The following is a 25,214-nucleotide window of genomic DNA, read 5'->3' as shown; positions in this document are numbered from 1 at the left end:
GGGTTAGAGTTTCATCATAACTGCACTAAGCAATCCCGCGATAGCGGTTGCAGCAGTGAGTGTTTCGAAGTTGGATTGGCAGGGTGTCTTGTTCACTGACTGCAAGGGGAGAATGATGACAGCCATCCATCTGTATGGGATCCCTGGGCCAAGACATATGGTGCTGGTACTTATGGGGCAATAAGCTACTGCCCTGCCAAACACTGAAAATGTTTTTCTGCTGTAAACAATAGTGTAGTCCACTATGCTTATTAAGTTTAATGAAATGAAAACAGTGAAATGTAAACACAAAATGCAGCCATATATTCGCACACATGCACATACTTAGCACTTGTGCACATCCCAACAGTGAAAGGGGGGTCATGATGAACACAGAACAAAGACATTCTGCCCTCCATTCCCTTCCCTCTTCTGTCCATCCAAACAGAGCTGTTACCTGGATTAAATTACACCCTATAAGAATTGTTGGTTGATATAACTTAAAGAAGCACTCCAATATTTTTTTCCTACATTTAATCCTTACTCACCAGTAATATCCCTGCAGTTGCACCCATACATTTTGAGCTATTTTTCTAATAGCACCATGTCATATGATTTTAGTCTACCAGTCCAATTAAAGGAGAACGCTGATGAAAAATAACTTATCCTCTATCCACAGGATAGGGAATAAGTAGCTGATCGTAGGGGGTCTGACCACGCGATCACCGTGATGGGACCTGGTGCTCCGTGAAGAGTGCATGCTGTTTTGGGAGCGCCCATAGAAAGGAAAGGAGCGCATGTCGTCTACCGATAGACGACACGCGCTCCTCACTGGGAGCAGTGGGGTCCCAAATCGGTGATTGTGGGGAGCCCTATCAGTAGGACCCCCGCTATCAGCTACTTATCCCCTATGCTGTGGATAGGGGCTAACTTATTTTTCACCAGAGTACTCCTTGAATGTTTTTTTTTTGTTTAGAGGAGATCAGACACCCCTGTGTGGTTGACAGATTGTAAACTACAGTAATATTTCACTATATCTCAAAGCCCACTTGGCTTTTTCCTTGTTTTCATGTATATCCTCCTATGAATAAAGAGCTTAGGATGCTAAATGCTTAATACATTTCTAACTTATCTAAGAGACCAAAAGAACAGTAATATAGAAGGTGAGTCCCGACAATTATTAGCTGCAGAGTAATGAAACTCCCCTGACTCTCTCTTTGCTATGTGCAGATTCTCTGGTGTGTCCTATGAGATGTAGCTGGACACCACTCTCCTTTGTTTATAAGCTTGTAAGAGCTGATGGGGAGACAAGCTAAAGCTGCATTTTATAGGAATATACTGATAATCTATTGTTTGAGTTAGGAAGCATTTACTGTAGATAGTAGTTAGAGCAGAGCAAGTACAGTGGGCAACCCATAAATAGCAAATAAACTAATAAAGGAATAAGCAAGGCATACCCAAACCCTTCATATTATTATCTAATAATAAACCTGTGGCAAAGCTGTCAACCAGCTCCTTCTCTGTTAGCCCCCTGATAAATAATGTGTATTATAGTAAGTTAACACACCCAAAACTGCCCTTCTTTAAAAATGTTAAATTTGTATTTATCTTAAGTATTTCTAAATTAAAAAACATAGTACATGAAAAGCACTAACAAAGCATAACTATATTCATATAAACTTAACATAATTGCATGAAGGGTCCAATGGTAGGGCTAAGGGTCATAGGCCCTGAAGGAGTCTTAGGATATTGCTAAAAACAATAACAAATGGCTTACATTTACAGCACCGTGAAGACAGATTACATTAACACAATATTTACACATTGGAATTGAATAGAAAAAATTGAATGTGGCCAAGAATTTCAATGATCTCCAAGCCTATATTAAAATGCAAGGGAGGAAGATTTCAGCATAAAACAAGAACCATGACACCACGGTCATACTTTGAAGCTACTGGTTGTCACATCATGAAAAAACATAAAGATTTCGTATACATTATTTTTTAATCTCTCTGAACCTGTCAGTACAGCTTCTTGACAGTAGTAAAACATAAAGCATCAGAAATTCAGCAGGTAATCTGAATGAACAGCCATGTCCTTTATTCTGTATACTAGCTGAGTACCCGGCGTTGCCCGGTTGTTCCTTCCTAATCCTTGGTGGGGAGGAAAATAATCAAAGGAAGAAGCTTTTGACTTCATATACAGTCCTCATATATTGTTGTCATATACCAACCCCACATCCTGACCTCCTATTCTGTCCTCCTATCCTGACCTCCTATCCCGACCTGCTATCCCCATCTCCTATCCCATCCTCCTATCCCATCCTCCAATCCCATCCTCCTATCCCGTGCTCCTATCCCGTGCTCCTATCCTGACCTCCTATCCCGACCTCCTATCCCGACCTCCTATCCCGACCTCCTATCTCGACCTCCTATTCCGTCCTCCTATCCCATCCTCCTATCTCAACCTCCTATCCGGTCCTCCTATCCAGTCCTCCTATCTCAACCTCCTATCCCAACCTCCTATCCCGTCCTCCAATCTCGAGCTCCTATCCCGACTTCCTATCCTGACCTCCTATCCCAACCTCCTATTCTGACCTCCTATCCTGTCCTCCTTTCCCGTCCTCCTATCTCGACCTCCTATCTCAACCTCCTATCCCGTCCTCCTATCCCGTCCTCCTATCCCGTCCTCCTATCCCGACCTCCTATCCCGACCTCCTATCCCGTCCTTCTATCCCGTCCTTCTATCCCGTCCTCCTATCCCGTCCTCCTATCCCAACCTCCTATCCCATCCTCATATCTCAACCTCCTATCTTGACCTCCTATCCCATCCTCCTATCTCGACCTCCTATCCCAACCTCCTATACAGACCTCCTATCCCGTCCTCCTATCTCATCCTCCTATCCCGACCTCATTTCTCGTCCTCATATCCCATTCTCCTATCCCGACCTCCTATCTCGACCTCCTATCCCGACCTCCCATCCCGTCCTCATATCCTGACCTCCTAACCCGTCCTCATATCTCGACCTCCTATCCCGACCTCCTATCCTGACCTCCTATCCCGACCTGTAATATGTGTACCAGGTATTGAAATCGCTCCAGCCCTACAGAAATTATATGGGAACATACATTTCCCATTGATTTGCATGGGACTTTAAACAAAAACCCTGACCCTCACAAATGAGGGGTAGTTAAGGGTTAAATGTACTATCCTATATTTTAAGTGGATATATAAGTAACATGTGACAAAGTATTATCGACATATCTCCAGCCGTTTGGAAGTTATGCAGTAACATATATTTCCCATTGACTTGTATGGGACTTTAAACATAAGCCCCGCCCCTAGCAAATGGGGGTGAGTAAGGGTTAAATCACCTATCCTATGTTTGTTGTTGACATATAAGTAACATGTGTGCCAAGTTTTATGTTAATATCTTTAGCCGTTTGAAAGTTTTTGTGGAACATACATACATACATATATACAAACACACACGTTGGGGGAGATTTATCAAAGGATTTAGACTGTTTTTTTTTATTTGTCTAAATTTGTCTCACAGAAAGTCGCAGTCTAAATATGTGCGACTTTTCTGCGACTTTTGCTGTAGAGGATTTTTAGAACATGATGCATGCAAGTCTATTTTAGACGGAAATGCATTGGAAAATGCATCGGTGCTGAATTTATCAAGTGCGACTTTTGTGCGACAAGTCGCATCTGCCCAAAATACGCTGAAATATCAGACCATGTTGGAGCAGGTCTAAATGCAGTTTAAGCTGTAGACCCTGAAGTCTGAGCACAGAATTTATCAAGGGCTGTGAGACCTTTGATAAATTAGGAGCACAATAGACAGGAGACTACCACATATGCTGGTCTATAAGCATACCCAGAATAGACTAGATTAGTAAATGTCCCCCGTTGAGTTTTATATATATAGATTAGTATTCCTAAAATACTATATCTACAGGATATGGAAACTTAAACTTGGTAACAATTTAAAGTGTGGCAGAGGACATATAAAAAATACTAGAACAGTTGTGCAAAAACTCTATTTCACTGTTTGTTTAGAAATTAAAGTTAAAGGAGTTATCCGGGATTTGAGAAATATAGCTGCTTTCTTCCAAAAACTGCTCCACATCTGTCCTCAGGTTTGTGTGATATAACCACACCTAAAGACAAGAGAAGTGCAGTTTCTGGAAGAAAGCAGCTATGTGTGTTCCCAAGTGTAATAACTGTTCAAACTCTTATATACTATGAGGACATAAATTCTATTGTGATATTTACACTTTACACTTGGAAATAGTAATACCGTAGTCCACTTTTGTGCTCCCACACCGTAGAACTATTTTATTGTGCCTCTATAAAGTAGTTGTGTCTTTTGTGCACCACCATTGCTCCAAGCAACATACCATTCGACTGGATCCATTTCCTTAGACAACAGATACAGTTATGGGCTTATTCACATCTGCATTTGGGAGTCCATTTAAGAATAAAAAAAACTGAGCTTAAGGGTCCATTACACAATAGACATTAACGGGTCCACACAGATCTCATTTACTTTAATAGGGTCATGTCCCGCTGTATCAACTGATTCAGCAAATGCTAATGTTCACTTAGCCTAAAATTGGCACTTGCTGAAGATCTGAGGCACTGGGGCAAAAATATGGGGCACAAGCCCTTGATGCCCAGTGCTGGCCATCCACTAGTAGGTGTAGGCTGAATTTATTGGCCCTTGAGTGACACTGCCAACACCAACCCATTTGCCAGATATGCCACCCTGCCAGTCCAGGCCTTCCAGGAGCCACACTATAAGGATGTAGATAGCAGCAAATGCCATTTTACTTGGGCTGATTATCAACCACATGAGTGTTTAAAGGCCTGTTACTTGGTCTGTGTAAACTGGCCAGTGATCAGCCAGCAAATGAGAAAACACTTGTTTCCTGCCCTGTGTAGGCATGGTTGGCAATGATGAAATCAAATGGTTGCATGAACAGACATTTGTGTGACCCAGAGCCATGTGAGGGTTCGTCAGAGCCTGTGTAAAGTGTGTGTGTGTGTGTAGTGGGGGGGGGGGGGGGGGGGTTCCAGGCTTCCTTTAGACACAAATTTAATTTGGCCAGAAATAAAAAAACAACCCCCCTTCCCCCACAAAAAAAAATAAAAATAACACAAGCAAGTGCCCCATCTTTTTTGTCCTCCATGACGCAGTTTTCTCTGAAGGTTTTTTCGTGCAGTCTCCTCCACCCCCCCAATTATTGTGTGTTAGGCTATGTTCACATGACAGAATTTCCATGATGAATTCCACAATGGAATTCCGCACTGAGAGCAGCAGCATCCCATTGATTTCAATGGGATTCTGCCGTGCTGTGCACATCTGGTGCAGAAGTTCAAATTCCAGCCTCCACAGAGAGATGGACATGTCCATTCTTTTTGTGGACTCTGGACAGTACTAGCACCGGCATGTCATGCGGGTGCCGGCACTCTGCAGGATGTCTGCACAGAGATTTTCTGTGCGGATATTCTGACATGTAAACATAGCCTAATGCAGTTTTTGTGGCTCATTTTCCCATGTTTTCTGTTCTCATTCCAAGACATGTTATTCTTTCATCGTGTCATTCAAGGATTTCTATTGAGGAATGGAAGAGGGGGGGGGGGGAGACATAATGATGAAGTTATCTCTTCTGTCCTCCTATAGCAGCAGTGTTATCCTGGCCAGTGAATATTCAGCCAGACTGCCTTATACAAATTTATTGCAATGAATGATGTACTTCTAGAAAGTTTTCATAGGGCAGCGAATTAGCTGTATGATGCAGTCTATATGGCTGTGTAGTCACTGTGTGTGAGGAGAACTGAGCAACTGAGCATGCCTGACCAAAAGAGAAAACGTATCCCATGGCAACAAGAAATCATCCAGTCTATATTGGTAGGGCTGCCTTTCATAAATGATCGACTTCTGATAATTACTTGTATTTGCAAATATGTTTCATATGTATCAATTTACACAGATTTATCTTCATGGTAAAACCCCTTTAACCCCTTAAGGACGCAGGACGTAAATGTACGTCCTGGTGAGGTGGTACTTAACGCACCAGGACGTACATTTACGTTCTGTGCATAACCGCGGGCATCGGAGCGATGCCCGTGTCATGTGCGGCTGATCCCGGCTGCTAATCGCAGCCAGGGACCCGCCGGCAATGGCCGACGCCCGCGATCTCGCGGGCATCCGCCATTAACCCCTCAGGTGCCGGGATCAATACAGATCCCGGCATCTGCGGCAGTTCGCGATTTAAATGAACGATCGGATCGCCCGCAGCGCTGCTGCGGGGATCCGATCATTCATAATGCCACACGGAGGTCCCCTCTCCTTCCTCCGTGCGGCTCCCGGCGTCTCCTGCTCTGGTCTGTGATCGAGCAGACCAGAGCAGGAGATGACCGATAATACTGATCTGTTCTATGTCCTATACATAGAACAGATCAGTATTAGCAATCATGGTATTGCTATGAATAGTCCCCTATGGGGACTATTCAAGTGTAAAAAAAAATGTAAAAAAATATAAAAGTAAAAGTAAAAAAAAAGTGAAAAATCCTCTCCCCCAATGAAAAAGTAAAACGTCCGTTTTTTCCTATTTTACCCCCAAAAAGCGTAAAAAATTTTTTTATAGACATATTTGGTATCGCCGCGTGCGTAAGTGTCCGAACTATTAAAATAAAATGTTAATGATCCCATACGGTGAACGGCGTGAACGAAAAAAAAAAAAAAAAAGTCCAAAATTCCTACTTTTTTAATACATTTTATTAAAAAAAAAAATTATAAAAATGTATTAAAAGTTTTTTATATGCAAATGTGGTATCAAAAAAAAGTACAGATCATGGCGCAAAAAATGAGCCCCCATACCGCCACTTATACGGAAAAATAAAAAAGTTAGAGGTCATCAAAATAAAGGGATTATAAACGTACTAATTTGGTTAAAAAGTTTGTGATTTTTTTTAAGCGCAACAATAATATAAAAGTACATAATAATGGGTATCATTTTAATCGTATTGACCCTCAGAATAAAGAACACATGTCATTTTTACCATAAATTGTACGGCGTGAAAACAAAACCTTCCAAAATTAGCAAAATTGCGTTTTTCGTTTTAATTTCCCCACAAAAATAGTGTTTTTTGGTTGCGCCATACATTTTATGATATAATGAGTGATGTCATTACAAAGGAAAACTGGTCGCGCAAAAAACAAGCCCTCATACTAGTCTGTGGATGAAAATATAAAAGAGTTATGATTTTTAGAAGGCGAGGAGGAAAAAATGAAAACGTAAAAATTAAATTGTCTGAGTCCTTAAGGCCAAAATGGGCTGAGTCCTTAAGGGGTTAAAGCGGTGCTCCACCCCTAGACATCTTATTATGTGGTGTCCCGGCACCGTAATTCATACTGTGCCTTGGTTATTAGCCCCCAAAGTCAGAGTCCCTAGGACTATCGGGGTTCGCTTCTCTAATTAGCCCCTAGTCACCCCTTAGTAACTTGATATTTATGAATATTATCTTTGTAAATATGTTCATGGTGTTACTCACTTGTTTTAGCGTCGCAGGACCTGCGGGTCATGTGACATGGTTCAGAACTCTATGGTATGTTGAAGGACCTTAGGTGGTTCTTGAGTCACATGTTATCCCATAATGTCGTGTAACGGTGAGTGACAGTTGTTTTGGACCAATCCAAAACGGCCCACCCCTGCCCATATAAGGGAGCTGCGGCCATTGATCGCTCTCTTGGGTTGCTGACTCTGAACGAGGTAGGACCTCCGCAACTTTCAAGTACGTTTACTATGCCAAAGCCTTGCGACCTCGTCCTACATCACAGCAGTTATAGATATATAATTCCCTGCTACTCTCTGCAAGATCACTGGACCTAAATGCACGCCCAAATCCAGCGAATCTGTGCAACGGAATCTTCCTAAAGCTAAATTGAGCTTACCTGATCTCAACCAACTGTCAATCGCTGCTCAAATACAAATAGACTTTGTTCATGGACTGTTATTGCTATTGTCTGCTTCAGAAAATCTTCAGTAAAAGTTCCTGCAAGTTTCAGTTGACAGTGATTGTGGACAATCCATTTATTATGCATTCACCTATCGTTCTTGGGAAGGGTGGCGATAGGCCCAGCACCATTACAGTATTTAACCCTCATCCTGGTGTCACGAATGACAAGGGTTAACAGCGCCCTTTATAATTCAGGAAAAAAGCAACACCCTAACTACCCTATACCCCCACCAAGGTACCACAATTAGATGTCTGATTACAGGGGGGGGGGGGGGGTCCCAGCAGCACCATTCTAAACAGTATGTTTAGCCATCACGCCCCCTCCCATAGACATGAATGGAGAGGGCGTGGCGTGACATCACGGCCCCCACCGCAGGAAACCAGCATTCTAAATATACTGTTTAGAACACCGGGTGCTGCACGGAGATCGTGAGGGGTCCCAGCGGTGGTACCTCCGCAATGATGCATCTTATCCTCTATCCTTTGGATAGGGGATAAGATGTCTATGGGTGCAGTACCCCTTTAAATGGACAACAGAGTTGCAGTGGGTTATACTCCACTGTTTCACATGATGTCAGTGGTCTCCAAACTTTGGTCCTCCACACAGTGCAAAACTACAATTCCCAGTTGTAGTTTTGCCACCACTAGAGGTTCACAATTTGGAGACTACTGATTTACAGCGTAAAAATAATTTTCTAGATTTTTAATTTCCGATCAAATGTTCAGCTTTGGCAGGTGATTTAATGGACTTTGTTTATCCATAAAATTAAAGAGGTATTCAGCTCCTAGACAACACGCCACTGGGGACCCTCATGATCTCCCTGCTGCTCCCAGCGTTTGTATGGGGGCATCGGGTACAGCGCTGGAGGCTCGTGATGTCACAGCCACGCCCCCTCAATGCAAGTCTATGGGAGGGGGAGTGATGGCCATCACTCCCCCTCCCATAGACTTGCATTCATGGGGCATGGCCGTGATGTCACCAGCCTCTGCCCCTCATCGCAAGTTATCTGGTACGGAGCGAAGTTCGGGGTTCCGTAGCCGGGATCGTGAACCCCCGCTATCAGACATCATATCCCTTTCTTTTGGATAGGGGATACAATGCTAAAATGTCTAGGGGCAGAGTACCCCTTTGACCAGAATTCTATTATTTAAACCAATCAGATCCCTAAACAAAAAGCTATAAATGGAGAATTGTGACCTGGATGATATTGCTCTTAAAATCCTGATATTTTTATATCATCTGACAGCTTAACCTGCTTTTTGTCAGGCAATTTCATTTCCCATTTTCATCATTCCTTATTTCACCCACAAAAGCAATTTCTACACTGCTCGTGGAGAGCTCCCATTGAAACGGTGGCGTTCCGCTGAAGTGGCAATTAAACAGTATATAAAAACCTGTAATCACGAAACATCAGGAGCTGACCTGGTTTAAACATGCAGCATCTGGCTCTAAAAAACTAGCCTCGCTGCCATCTCCCGAGGTGCTAACATTGTTTTATGGGCTAATACTTTATTTTAAGTGCCCTATTATTACCAAAGTGATTCTGCATTCATGGCAAGCTCCTCTATTTTAATTAAGTTATTTGGTATGCGCCGATGTAACGGGATGCATTGTACGCTTGATCCTGTCATTTGCCATGAGGCAATAGAATTCTACTTCTAGCTAATTAATGCGCCACTCTTTCACTGCCGGACAGCTAGCCACAGACACAGCTGCGTAGTGTACGGGCCATCACAGTGCTGCTATTATACAACTTATCTTTATTTCATGCATTACAATACCAGCCCCATAACTATTTATAAGCTTTTTTATTTATTTATATGCGCAAGGTTTATTTTATTGGGACATTATTATCATTATTATTATTATTATGATGATTATGAATGATCTGTTATTTATGTCCTACCTATTCAACAGTGTTAGAAAAGAAACCATTATATAATTGGACTGGATGAATATATAAATTTCCGTTCCATATTGTTCTATAAACTCTGAAGTATTTCTATAAAAATCACTGTGAATGTTCTGTGATATTATTGTGTCTACAGTACAGTATATCCATCTTGTAAAGGCACTTTAATCATTGCTATTGCTCATTAAATAGGCCTAATAAAATCATATTCGTGTTGAAAACTTTGTAGAATGCAAAAATGACACCAAGGAAGGTTTTGTATAAATGTCATATAAATAAACAAAAAAATAAATATATATCTATAGTACATTCATTAGGGTTAAACCAGCATTTATACATAGCGTTGGCATATTTTAGATATGGAACAATGGGATATAGTATACTGTGTGCCACCGCAGATCATTTTTGCGTCCCTGATGTTTTTTCATCTAAATCCTGTTCTTTTCCTGCAAGGGGTTTTGTTCTTGTTGACTTGCGGGAAAATTCACTAGTACAAAATACAGCTTTTTTATGCATGCCAATACTTGCCTTATTTAAAAGGAAACAGTCATGGGTACTTTTTCTTAACCAAATAAGGATCAAGCCCATTTTGGCCTCAAAGGTGTACTCCCCTGGAAAACTTTTATTTTTAAATCAACTTGTGCCAGAAAGTTGAACAGATTTGTAAATTACTTCTATTAAAATATCTTAATCTTTCCAGTACTTTTTAGGATCTGTATACTACAGAGGAAATTGTTTTCTTTTTGGAACACAGAGCTCTCTGCTGACATCATGACCACAGTGCTCTCTGCTGACACCTCTGTCCATTTTAGGAACTGTCCAGAGCAGCATATATTTGCTATGGGGATTTTCTCCTAATCTGGACAGTTCTTAAAATGGACAGAGATGTCAGCAGAGAGCACTGTGGTCATGATGTCAGCAAAGAGCTCTGTGTTCCAAAAAGAAAACCATTTTCTCTGTAGTATTCAGCAGCTAATAAGTACTGGAAGGATTGATTTTTTTTAATAGAAGTCATTTACAAATCTGTTTAACTTTCTGGCACCAGTTGATTTAAAAAAAAAAATAATTTCCACGGGAGTACCCCTTTAACGACGCAGGACGTATATTTACGTCCTGCGCCGGCTCCCGTGATATGAAGCGGGGTCGCGCTGCGACCCCGCATCACATCGCGTCGGTCCCGGGGCTCATCAACGGCCAGGACCCACGGCTAATATCACACATCGCCGATCGCGGCGATGTGCGGTATTAACCCTTTAGAAGCGGCGATCAAAGCTGACCGCCGCTTCTAAAGCGAAAGTGAAAGTATCTCAGCTAGTCAGTCGGGCTGTTCGGGACCGCCGCGGTGAAATCGCGGCATCCCGAACAGCTTGCAGGACACCGGGAGGGCCCTTACCTGCCTCCTCGGTGTCCGATCGGCGAATGACTGCTCCGTGCCTGAGATCCAGGCAGGAGCAGTCAAGCGCCGATAACGCTGATCACAGGCGTGTTAATACACGCCTGTGATCAGGATGAGAGATCAGTGTGTGCAGTGTTATAGGTCCCTATGGGACCTATAACACTGCAAAAAAAAGTAAAAAAAAAGTCTTAATAAAGGTCATTTAACCCCTTCCCTAATAAAAGTTTGAATCACCCCCCTTTTCCCATAAAAAAATAAAACAGTGTAAATAAAAATAAAAATAAACATATGTGGTATCGCCGCATGCGAAAATGTCCGAACTATAAAAATATATTGTTAATTAAACCATACAGTCAATGGCGTACACGCAAAAAAAATTCCAAAGTCCAAAAAAGCGTATTTTGGTCAGTTTTTATACCATTAAAAAATGAATCAAAAAGTACGATCAAAACAAAAATCCTACCGATAAAAACGTCAGATCACAGCGCAAAAAATGAGCCCTCATACCTCCATGTACGTGAAAAACTAAAAAAGTTATAGGGGTCAGAAGAGGACATTTTTAAACGTATACATTTTCCTGCATGTAGTTATGATTTTTTCCAGAAGTACGACAAAATCAAACCTATATAAGTAGGGTATCATTTTAAGCGTATGGACCTACAGAATAACGATAAGGTGTCATTTTTACCGAAATATGCACTGCGTAGAAACGGAAGCCCCCAAAAGTTACAAAATGGCGTTTTTTCTTCGATTTTGTCGCACCATGATTTTTTTTTCCGTTTCGTCATGAGTTTTTGGGTAAAATGACTGATGTCACTGCAAAGCAGAATTGGTGACGCAAAAAATAAGCCATAATATGGATTTTAGGTGGAAAATTTAAAGGGTTATGATTTTTAAAAGGTAAGGAGGAAAAAACGAAAGTGCAAAAACGGAAAAACCCTGTGTCCTTAAGGGGTTAAGGACCAGGCCAATTGTATTTTTGCATTTTTGTTTTTTTCCTCCTCGCCTTCTAAAAATCATATCACTTTTATGTTTCCATCCACAGACCCACATGAGGGCTTGTTTTTTTGCATGACCAATTGCACTTTGTTATGACTCATTATGTGGGGAAATTGAAGAAAACTGCCATTTTGCTAATTTTGGAAGGTTTCGTTTTCACGTTATACACTTTACTAGTGTTGAGCGTGAATATTCGCAATTCCAATATTTATCACGAGTTTTGCATATTTGCATATTCGCAAATATATCGCTATATATTCGCAATTACGAATATTCATAATTTTTTTCCCACAGAACACATCACTAGTGTTGAGCGGCATAGGCCATATTCGAATTCGCGAATATTCGCGAATATATGGACGAATATTCGTCATATTCGCGAATATTCGCATATGCGTAATATTCTAGTTTTATTTTCGCATATGCGAATATTCGCGTGTGCGAAAATTACAATATGCGATAATTCGCATATACAAAAATTTACATAAGCGAAAATTCGCATATGCGAAAATTAGCATATGCAAATTTCGCCTATGCGAAAATTCGCACACAGGTCTCACACAGTAGTATTAGAGCCTTCCTTCACCACATAAGCTGGAAGCAGAGAGGGATGATCACTGTGATGTGTACTGTGAAAAAAATAAAAATTTAATTTAAAAAAAGAGAAAAAATGAATATTCGTAAATACGAATATATAGCGCTATATTCGCGAATATTCGCGAATTAGCGAATATGCGATATTCGCGAATAAAATTCGAATTGCGAATATTCGCGAGCAACACTACACATCACAGTGATCTCATCCCTCCCTGCTTCCAGCTTGTGGTCTAAAGAAGGCTCCTATACTATTTACTGTATTAGACTGGAGAGCGAATATTCTCGAATATGAGAATATGCGAATATCCTCCTATTTGTGACTATCTTCACTAAAATTAGATAGGTAGAGAGATAGTGACGATATTCGAGAATATGACATGACTGTATTCAAAATGAAAAATGTCATAGACCAATTATTACTTCTGTATAGACCAAGAATGTATAGACCAAGATGGATAGATAGATAATACAGATAGGTAGATAGTTATCCGCATGTGCAAAGCAAAAATAACTGCAAATATATCGAATATGCAAATTTTGCAACTATAGGACGAATATTCGTCCATATATTTGCGAAATATCACAAATTTGAATATGGCATATGCCGCTCATCACAACACTTTACGGTAAACATGACATGTTTTCTTTTTTCTGTGGGTCAATATGATTAAAATGATACCCATGGTTACATGTTTTTCTATTATTGTACTGCTTTAAAAAAATCTCAAACTGTTTTAACAAAATTAGTATGTTTCAAATTGCTGTATTTTGACAACCTATAACTGTATAATTTTTCCGTATACCGAGCGGTATGAGAGCTCATTTTTTGCGCCATGATCTGAAGTTTTTATCGGTACCACATTTGCTTATATTTCAAATTTTAATTTCCTTTTATAAAATTTCTTTTGGGAATACAATGTGACAAAAAAAGCAGCAATTTTAGACTTTTTTTTTAACATTTATGCTGTTCACTGTACCAGATATTTTACATTATATTTTGATAGTTCGGACATTTACGTATGTGGCGATACCAAATATGTTTATTAATTCTTGTTTTTATGTTTTTTTAAGATAAAATAGGAAAAAGAGGTCATTAAAATTTTTATTGGGGAGGGGCTTTTTCAATTTTTTTAATCTTTTTAAAAATTTTTTTTTACACTTTTATAGTCTTCATAGGGGGTTATTTATAGCAATCATTAGATTGCATATACTGAACAGTCAGATGTCAGACCAGAAGACTCTGTATCTGCATCTGAGGGGTTAATAGCAGAATTCAGCTCGATAACCATTTACAGGATGTAAATGTACGTCCTGGTGCATTAAGTACCAACACATCGCTATATACATTTACGTCCATTGTCCTTAAAGGGGTTAAAAAATACATTTTAAAATTTTAAACATTTCAAACAGTGGCTCGAAATTGTAATGTAAACTAGACCCTTGCTCGGCTGTTTCAGGAACTCCTATAGGCTATATTTACTGTACATAAATATTTATCATGAACAAAACATAATGGAAGCCAGGCAATTTTACAAACACCATTAAAGTCAGTGGGGTCCGTCAAGCACCACTGGTGTTTTCCATGCAGTATATCTGGCCCTGTAATATTTTCATTGTTCTGCTCCTATGATGGAGCACCGAGCAGAATACATATCTGGTGCAGTTCTTAATGTAAATGTCCCTGTGTGAACCCACAGAGTCTTTATTAAAATGGTATCTCTTTTTATTCTACAGATTGATACATTGGCCGCTGAATATCCTGCAATAACAAACTACCTCTACCTCACTTACAATGGACAGGTAATATGGCTTATCTAGTTCCCTGACTTCCCTGACATGTTATGTATTAGTCCCTGATTATTTATAAATAACTTTTTTCAAATAAATTATTAATAAGGTTTACACCTAGTTTGATATATTAAATCTGATAGAGTTACATAGGAAAGAATTGTGGTAATCCAAATGGGCTGACTGTTACCACAAAGTATTTTAAACATTTTTTTTATATTGTTCTTACTCATTTTAGAAAAATTGGCTAAACCTTTAAAGCACAACTCCAGTGATGGCTCGGGCAATAGGATATAAGTTTAAATTTGCTGTACGAGCTTGTGTGAGACTACAGCGCTCAATCCGCAGATTTGGTCGAAGTACCATAGATCTGGACGGGGAATCTGCAACATTTTACACAATTATTGTTTCAGAGACTTATTATCTTCATAAAGCAATTCTAGAATAGTTCTAGGTTACTTTACATGAAATCGCAACTGTGATGGCTCGGGCAGTAACAATGGAGTTGCTCTTTGATATATAGAAATTTAGAATTATTCTAGAATTGCTTTATGAGGATATCACGTCTCTGGAACATTAATTGTGTAAAATCACATCCAGTTCATGCATTCAACCAGCATAATTGTCACATTTATGGGTACTCATGACTGCCTATAAATAATACAATCAGGATTTAAAAAAAAAAAAAAAAATCCAAAGATCTGTACTTAGCACACTTCAATATTGTTTTTATGATTCATATATCTTTGCCATGGTTAAAGCTTTTACTCATTCCTTTTTCAGGAACATGACATAAAGTTTGATGACCATGGGATGATGGTTCTAGGCTGTGGCCCATATCATATAGGTACTGTATGTCATCCTCTCTTGTCTATAATAAACAGTTCATAAAAACAGACTAGATAAATAGGGCTGTAAATAGGGGGAACTCAGTTTAAGGCATATGTAAGACAATACATTTATAAACAACTAGTGTGTATTCTGTAATAGCCTTACTTAAAATTAGAAGTTGATCAGTCATCACTGGTTATAAATTAGACATGTATTTCATCGGAACCAAAGCTTCTTGTTTTACACCTTTTCTATATACTTGGGTAATACCAAATTAAAAATTGTACAATACATTCACCATCACAGTCATTTGGAAATAATGTCAATAAAAGAAAAAATTATCATCAGTGGAAGAAGCTGATAACATCCTTTGCAAGTGTCAGGGACAGGGAGAGTGAGCCCTAAACTAACCCTAAAACCATCTCTCCCTGCCTACTTGCCCATCCACCCTAAACAGTGAATCGACAACTGGGTACCGGTCCCTCCCTGAACTAAAGTGCTGGGGCCTAATAAAACACACACTAATAAATAGTCGGTCACCAACCAGAAAACTAACAGGAACATACAACTCTATAGTATATGAGTTCAGAGGACACAAATCAGCGATCGTGAACAGAGGACACCATAGATCAGTGGACATGAACAGGGGGCTCAGTGGCCGTGAACAGAGGGCTCTATAGATCAGTGGTCATGAACAGAGGACTCATAGATAAGTGATCATGAACAGAACTCCAAAGATCTGAATAAAGAACTAAATAACAAATAGAGTTCAAAACACCAGACAGGAAAACAGATAAGTCAACAGACTATAGAAACAGACAGGAATATAGCATAATCCCCAGAACATTCAGAAGACAAAGTCCCCATGGACCAGAAACAGGATCAATAGCTAAACAGGAATTATCGCAATCCCCCAGATAACCTCCAGTAGACACAGGAATGTCTTGATAATTGAACGCAATCTCCCAGAGTCCACCTTGGAGCACGGATATATCTTGTACTAATTCTCAATTCCCCGAATTCCCCATGGACAGGTAACAGGGATATCTAGATACACAGGATATTTATAGAACACAGTGCACACTGAACAAGACAGGAATTGCAATCCCTCAGAAAACCTCCAGTGGACAGGATTGTCCCCATGGAGCAGAAACGGGGATGTCTAACATAGGACACAGTTCACACTGGAAACACAAACTGGACACTCCACTCCTCTATTGGAATAGCAATTAATAATACATCCAAATAGACTACTGACCACACCGCAGTGTGGTCAGGATGCTGGCCCAGTAGGAAAACAGAAAAATAAGACACAAAACTTCACATAAACGGATACAACAGAAAACACAGTGTGAACAGACACATCACAGAAAGGATATATAAATCCTAAAACCGACTAAACAAGTACAACTTAAAATCTACTAAGAGCATGCCAAAACATGGCTCATACCAGGAAATACAAAGTGCATGCTAAAACAGATGTAGTAGATTAAAAGCTCAAATAAGAAGAGTTTCACCCAGCCTCCATTAGCCGCATGGCAGGATATAATGATGTAATCACCAGCAACCAGAGGCTAGCCTGGGCTGACATTAAATAGACACACCCAAAAGGCTATTGGCTAACAGAGCCTGGGCTGAAACAGCCAGAGACATTTAACTCTTCCCTACCCAGGGAAGATAAAACTGTTCACATACAGGAAACCAATAGGCTGTGTGTGAACACAAACCAATACAGACATGACAGCAAGAGGACCTGTGGTCAGCATACGCTTGTTTGTCCGCTTCTTTTTGACAAGCTAAAATATGCGGCTAACAAATGATGGAAGCATAGGGCCACATGAACTATCCAACAATCGTAGGTGTCAACTTAATCAGCACAACTGAAACGAAACTGAACCAGAGAGCACTTACTGCTGATGATATATTCAGTAACTTTGCTACATTGGAAGGACTTGCGGGGAGCCATTCGTAGATGTTCATCAGGTGCCCCTAGCGCGTGTACAAACACCTCCCTGCAAGTCCATCTGATGTGACAAAGTTACTGAAGATACCATCAGCAGTAAGAGTTCTCCGGTTCAATTTCTCTTCATGTGTATTGATTTAGAGAGTACCTGTCACCAAACTTAACTTTTAATATATTATTCCTTATGGAATTATAAGACACTTTGCTATTTACTTACTGTTAAAATTCTCATCCTTTATGTTTTTAATGTGATTGAAAAAATGGCCAATAGGTGGCTCTGTTCTGGTCACTGCCGCAAGTCAAACAGTTCGTTTTGTCTCCTCCTGGCATGGCAGGAGACCAAACTCAGAAAGTGCGTGCGAGGCATGGCAAGGTACAGCTCTCGCAGGCTTCAGTGAAGTTGTGCCTGCTGGGGAACACCCATTTTCTCCTGCCGGGAGCTCACACAATGTGAGCAAGGGGAAAGGTATGATACACAGCTTTTTAAAGCTCCAATATTTTTTTAAGGGCAGGAGGGGTGTTAGGAATAGTTAGGGAATATAATCTGAGTTTAGAAAATATGCTTTGATGACAGGTGCTCTTTAATGTACATATAAAAGAGTGGATAAGGGCACTCATGAGATAGTCGCTATCTAAAGCCTACTCATAAGCTACGGCAATCTGGGTTATGTGTACTCCAATATATGGCAGTCCAGGTATCCTAGTATTCCGACCACCTGCGGGGTGCACATTAAAAAAGGCTGCAGTATCATAAATAATCTGAAGAGAAGGTAGTATGCACTCACCGCTAGGCTACGGTCATTCATCCTTGGAGTCCGGGGACACGGGTAGGATCGGCATCTTCTTGGAGCACTCGGAGGCTACACCGGTAGTTTCGCGGCCTCAGAGGCCGGATGACGTGAGTTGATCCCACGAAACTACCGGTGTAGCCTCCGAGTGTTCCAAGAAGACGCCGATCCTACCTGTGTCCCCGGACTCCAAGGATGAATGACCGTAGCCTAGTGGTGAGTGCATACTCCCTTTTCTCTTCAGATTATTTATGACGCTTTAATGTACCTCTCTGTATATATGCAGTGGGGCAAAAAAGTATTTAGTCAGCCACCAATTGTGCAAGTTCTCCCACTTTAAAAGATGAGAGAGGCCTGTAATTTTCATCATAGGTACACTTCAACTATGAGAGACATAATGGGGGGAAAGAATACAGGAAACACATTGTAGGATTCCTTTGTAGTATTCAGCAGCTGGAAGGATTAAGATTTTTCAATAGAAGTAATTTACAAATGTGTTTAACATTCTGGCACCCTAGCTTCTCCTAGTGCCACATTACTGGATTTTTCAGGTTCCTCTAGCAGTGCAGGGGTCTTTTCAAAGACCCCAGCTAAGGCTTCAGCAGCAGTCTTCTCATTAGTTCCTGCTGCCCCACCATTTCTGCAGTCTTAGGGAGTGGGTCATAATATGTCTGCTCCTTAGACCATGTTAAAGGGGTACTCTGGTTTAAAAAATTTGTTTTTAAATCAACGGATGCCAGAAAGTTAATCAGATTTGTAAATTACTTCTATTTAAAATCTTAATCCTTCCAGTACTTATCAGTTGCTGTATAATACAGAAGAAGTTATTTTCTGTCTGTCCACAGTGCTCTCTGCTGACACCTCTGTTCATGTCAGGAACTTTCCAGAGCAGGAGAGGTTTGCTATAGGGAATTGTTCATGCTCTGGACTGTTCCTGACATGGACACAGGTGTCAGCAGAGAGCACAGTGGGTATTGCACCTCGTTTTCGCAGCGTTATGGGACAATGCATTATTTAATTGTAAAATGCACAACTTATATACTGTTTATTTTTGAGCATTGATTTCTCATTGTTATCTCTAATTCTCTTCTTGATGGCACTGTTTTACTGATTATTTTGATGACATAAAAAAAAAGGATTATACATAGCATGGTGCCCATTTAAATGCATTTGTGCTATATCCGCTAGAATCGGAGTCATTCTTTGCAATGGCTTTCTGCTCAGGTTAACCTGTGCAGGATGCAGGGCGTACCGGTACGCTCTGCATCCCGAGTCCTTAAGGACGCAGGGCATACCTGTACATCCTGGTCCCGTTTACCGGGTTTAAACCGTTCTCATCTGCGGAGAACGGGTTAAACCCGGTGGGTCCCGGGTGCTAAGGGCAACCAATTTATGGCTAATGCCAGGCACAGGCGATCTGGCCAATGCCTTGCATTAACCCTTTAGACGCTGCAATTTCCAGCTGGCAGGAGCAGCAGAGCCCCAAGAACACTAAACAGTGCTATGCTATGACAATCAATATACTGCATATGGGGGCTGTAACATAGCAAAAAAAAAAGTGTAAAAAGTTAATAAAAGTGATTTAACCCCTTTCCCTAATAAAATTCCAATTCACCCCCCTTTTCCCATTTATAAAAGAAAATATGTAAATGAAAATAAATATAAACATATGTGGTATCGCCGCGTGCGTAAATGTTCGAACTATAAAAATATATTGCTAATTAAACCGCACGGTCACATAAAAAAAATTCCAAAATAGCGTATTTTTTGGTCACTTTGATACCATAAAAAATGAATAAAAAGCAATAGAAGTGTCCTATCAAAAATAGAAAGGTACCGCTAAAAACTGCAGACCATAGTGCAAAAAAATTAGCCCACATACCGACTTGTATGTGAAACAATAAAAAAGTTATAGGGGTCAGATGCCAATTTTAAACATACTAATTACTTACATACTAAGTATTAAAATAAAATAAAACTCTTTTGATATCCTTGTAACCGTTTCGACCTACAAAATAAAGATAAGGTGTCATTTTTACCGAAAAGTGCACTGCTTAGAAACGGAAGCCCACAAAATTGAAAATTGGCATTTGTTTTTTATTTCACCCCACAAATATATATATTTTTTATTTCGACGCTGATTATATTATAAAATAGGTTATGTCATTACAAAGTACAATTGGTGATGCAAAAAACAAGCCCTTATATGGGTCTGTAGGTGTAAAATTGAAAGCCTTATCATTTTTATAAGGGAAGGAGGTAAAAATGAAAATGCAAAAACAAAAATTTGCTGCGTCCTCAAAGGAAAACTGTCAGCTTGCTCCCCCAGCACTATCCATCGGTACTGGCTGGTAATGCGGGGGACGGTGATCAGTTTGATGCTTACCGTGCCCTGATCTGCCCCGCCATTTGGCCGTAATCTTCTATTTTCTGTACATGCTAATTAGGTATTAACTTGCACCGGCCGGGCTAACTGGCACTCCACTCTTACGTCAGCGTTTTTGGCCGCAGTGCTGCCCAACTCATCAATATTCCTCCCCTCCCTCCACCTCTCCCTTTTCATTACAGAGCGGGGAGAAGAGAGAGAGGCGGAGGGAGGGGAGGAATATTGATGAGCTGGGCAGCGCTGCGGTAAAAAAACGCTGACGTCAGAGTGCCAGTTAGCGCGGCCGGTGCAAGTTAGCACCTAATTAGCATATACCGAAAATAGAGGATTATGGCTCAACAGTGGGGAGGATCCGGGCACGATAAGCATCAAACTGATCAGCGTCCTCCGCACTACCAGCCAGTACCGCTGGTTAGTACGGGGGGAGCAAGCTGACAGTTTTCCTTTAAGGTGAAAAGTCCTTAAGGGTTTAATAGTGACTTATTCCAAATGTGTTACTCCCCTGTATGGCACCAATATGTCCTATTAGGGTATGTGGAGAGAGACTGTCCTCATGGCACAGCACTTATACTTAATTTTTAAAATAGGGCATTATAGCACTAAAATAAAAAAACATCTCTTATACAGATCATATCTGTCATCTAGAAACCAAAGAAGACACATTTATAGCTCAAGAATTGTAGCGAGGCATAGAATTCCAAACTGCTGGGATGAATGATGTGTATTAAATGTGGCACCTGTAGAGATGGGAATTGGACCTGGCTAGTGTTAAATATAATACCCACGTCCAGTTTTATGAACTCTGAATTTCTTGTCGAGTTCTATAATGTGGAGTCAAGTGCTATCTATATTGTTTCCTTTCTCTAACTTGCTGTAAGTACACTTTATAAAGGTAGACACTCTCTTACAATGCTGGTTCATTATGTAGCGCTCTCCTGATATCCTGACTCGACCTGATACATAATTAATTGTTATTATCACAACCGTTGCTTAAATAAAACCCTAAATGGGATGTAGAATATTATACCACCAGTTCTCTATTACTGCTTCTTATCAAGATGATCATTAATCATGTTTTGCAGCCTCCACTGGACGTGCTAAATTACTTATTTAATTTTCTATTTCAACATGTATATAACGCAGGACAAAATAAACCCAATTACAAAATATCATCCTGATAGGGAAGTAATGACAACTGGGAGTCCTATTAAATCTTTCAACATATAGGTTTTTTTTTTTTTTTTTGCTGCATCGACTTAATTTGAGATAACAGCCTATGTGAAAGATTGATCTCCTAATAGGGTGCTATTCATGTCTTAAAGGGGTACTCCCGTGGAAAACTTTTTTTTTTAATCAACTAGTGCCAGAAAGTTAAACAAATTTGTAAATTACTACTATTAAAAAATCTTAAACCTTCCAGTACTTATTAGCTGCAGAATACTACAGAGGAAATGGTTATCTTTTTGGAACACAGAGCTCTCTGCTGACATCATGACCACAGTGCTCTCTGCTGACATATCTGTCCATTTTATGAACTGTCCAGAGCAGCATATGTTTGCTATGGGGATTTTCTCCTACTCTGGACAGTTCTTAAAATGGACAGAGATGTCAGCAAAGAGCACTGTGGTCATGATGTCACCAGAGAGCTCTGTGTTCCAAAAAGAAAACCATTTCCTCTGTGGTATTTAGCAGCTAATAAGTAATGGAAGGATTAAGATTTTTTAATATAAATAATTTACAAATCTCCATGGGAGTACCCCTTTAAAGCCTATCACAATGCAGTAAAGTGCTCTCAACTTTCTTGATTTCTACAAGACCATCTGAACCATTTAGAATAAAAATGGGTTGGGTTTGCCAAAAGAGGTAGTCTCTTGTAAAATATATGGATGTGTGGTAACTAGATAAGTATTTTATAACAAAAAGATGTGTGATACAGTAAACTACAGGATAAAGAAATCATCCATAAAAAAACACTGTTAAATAAGTACAGAACTAGATTTTATTTTACACAGTTTATAGACAATGTGCTGCTTAACAACAACAACTTGCCAACTTCATTGGAGAGCATTCTCATATTCTTCAGTAACAGTTAACTGGTAAGTAGAGATGAGAGAATTTTAGAAAAATTCTATTCGGCCGATTCGCCGAATTTTCCGAAAAAATTTGGTTTGGTCTGAATTTATTTCTGGTGAATCTGTATTAAAAACGGCTATTTCTGGCCTACAGAGAGTCTCAATAGGGGAGTAGAACACTTTGCCTTGCTGTAATACGTATAGAGAGTGTGCTGGGTTAGTGAAATAATACTGTTATTCAGTATGACATGCAGATTAGAGGGGTCACTTTTAGAATCACTGTCGCAGAGCAGCACAATGACAGAGCCTGGAGGTGGCATCAGTATGAGGAGACCATATAGTGGCTGAATGACACAGCCTGGAGGTGGCGGAAGCATGAGGAGACCATATAGCGGCTGAATGACACAGCCTGGAATTGGCGGCAGCATGAGGAGACCATATAGTGGCTTAATGACACAGCCTGTAGGTGACGGAAGCATGAGGAGACCATATAGTTGCAGAATGAGACAGTCTGGAGGTGGTGGAAGCATGAGGAGACCATATAGTTGCAGAATGAGAAAGCCTGGAGGTGGCAACAGCCTGACAAGACCATAGGGCCTCACAATTGAAAAGATTAAAGATATTTTTAACATTTAAATTGAAGATTTTTAACATTTAAATTGGAGATTTCTAAAAAGTTTTATTTAATGTGCCAGCAGCATGAGGAGACCACATGGCGGTACAGTGACACAGACTGGAGGTGGTGGAAGCATGAGGAGACCATATAGTGGCTGAATGACACAGCCTGGAGTTGGCGGCAGCATTAGGAGACCATATAGTGGCTGGATGACAGCCTGGAGTTGGCAGCAACATGAGCAGACCATATAGTTTCAGATTACAGCAGAGACAGCCTGGAGGTGGCAGCAGTATGAGGAAAACGTATGGTGGCAGAATGAGACAGCCTGGAGCTGGCATCAACCTGAAGAGAACATATGGTGGCAGTATGAGACAGCCTGGAGGTGGCATTAGCAGAATCAGGAGTTCTGAAAGTTACCAGGTTACATAGTGGGGCGGTGGGTGGCAATACCAGTACCCGGTGACGAAGGTGGGTGAAAAAAGAAGAACTTGGCATCAGATGTGTGGCATCAGGCAGGTGGCTGGTTCAGAATAGTAGCTGAGGCAAGTAGGCAGAAAAAAATGGTCTCTTTTGTAAAAGTGTTAATGTGCACAAGTAAATATTGAGGATATGCATTACTTAAACTTAAATTTTAATAATATTCTTAGGATAAAATAAATGTACCCCCAAATTTTTCTAAATCAAACAACAGGAAAGGTGTGCAAAAAACACCATGTGCCACCTACACTACCAAGTATTGATGTGATGCAAGACCTCTAAAATGTGGAAGGGAACAACATATGGTTATTTGTAACCGGTGGGGGTAAAAACTTCCCCTGTAAGGCCCTACTCTCGCATTATTAAAGGGGTACTCCGGTGGAAAACTTTTTTTTTTTTTTTTAAATCAACAGGTCCCAGAAAGTTAAACAGATTTGTAAATTACTTCTATAAAAAAAATCGTAATCCTTCCAGTACTTATTAACTGCTGAATACTACAGAGGAATTTTTTTCTTTTTGCAACACAGTGCTCTCTTCTGAATCACGAGCACAGTGCTCTCTGTCCATTTTAGGAACTGACCAAAGCGGCATATGTTTGCTATGGGGATTTTCTCCTACTCTGGACAGTTCATAAAATTGACAAAAATGTCAGCAGAGAGCTCTGTGTTCCAAAAAGAAAATAATTTCCTCTGTAGTATTCAGCAACTAATAAGTACTGGAAGGCTTAAGATTATTCATGGAAGTAATTTACAAATCTGTTTAACTTTCTGGCACCAGTTGATTTAAAAAAAAAAAGTTTTCCAACGGAGTACCCCTTTAATTCCCTTCTTGGCAAGTGTTACTCGCCCTAATAATATTCCCACACAGGAACCTCTCCCTATTTCAATCTGCAAACACTGCCATTTCCCAGTGTTTTTAGGTGGAAATAGGGAAAGGTTCCTGTGTGGTGCCGTCCTTTTTAAGACGATTAACACTTTCCTCGAAAAGGTGGAAGGGAACAACGTATTGTCCATTGTAGCAGGTGGGGGCAAAAAAAAATTCCTTGTAAGGCCGTACTCTCTCCCTATTAATTCCCTTCTTGGAAAGTGTTACTAACCCTAAAAAGGGCAGCCCCACACAGGAAACTCTCCCTATTTCCACCTAAAATCCCTGTGATATGGCAGTGTTTGTAGGTGGTGATAGGGAGAGGTTCCTGTGTGGGGCCACCCTTTTTAGGGCAAGTAATACTTGCCAAGAAGGGAATTAATAATGCGAGAGTAAGGCCTTACAGAGGAAGTTTTTTACCCCCACCATTTACAATGGACCATATGTTGTTCCCTTCCACCTCAATTGATGCATCACATCAATACTTGGGGGGTGTAGGTGGCACATGGTGTTTTTT

General features: G+C 40.3%; 1 protein-coding gene across 6 annotated transcripts in view; it reads left to right on the top strand.

The window, feature by feature from the left end:
* Window positions 1-25,214, top strand: part of CPS1 (carbamoyl-phosphate synthase 1) — a 132,109-nt gene that overhangs the window by 42,204 nt on the left and 64,691 nt on the right. For all 6 annotated transcript variants that reach the window (XM_056535427.1, XM_056535426.1, XM_056535429.1 and 3 more), the window contains 2 exons: window positions 14,647-14,712; window positions 15,484-15,547. In XM_056535427.1, the coding sequence (XP_056391402.1) occupies window positions 14,647-14,712; window positions 15,484-15,547 (130 nt within the window). The remainder of the gene's footprint in view (window positions 1-14,646; window positions 14,713-15,483; window positions 15,548-25,214) is intronic.

The sequence above is a fragment of the Hyla sarda genome, chromosome 8 (assembly GCF_029499605.1).
Source record: "Hyla sarda isolate aHylSar1 chromosome 8, aHylSar1.hap1, whole genome shotgun sequence".
NCBI lineage: Eukaryota > Metazoa > Chordata > Amphibia > Anura > Hylidae > Hyla > Hyla sarda.
The sequence above is the reverse complement of the archived record's forward strand: the minus strand, read 5'-3'. Positions and strand labels throughout refer to the sequence as shown.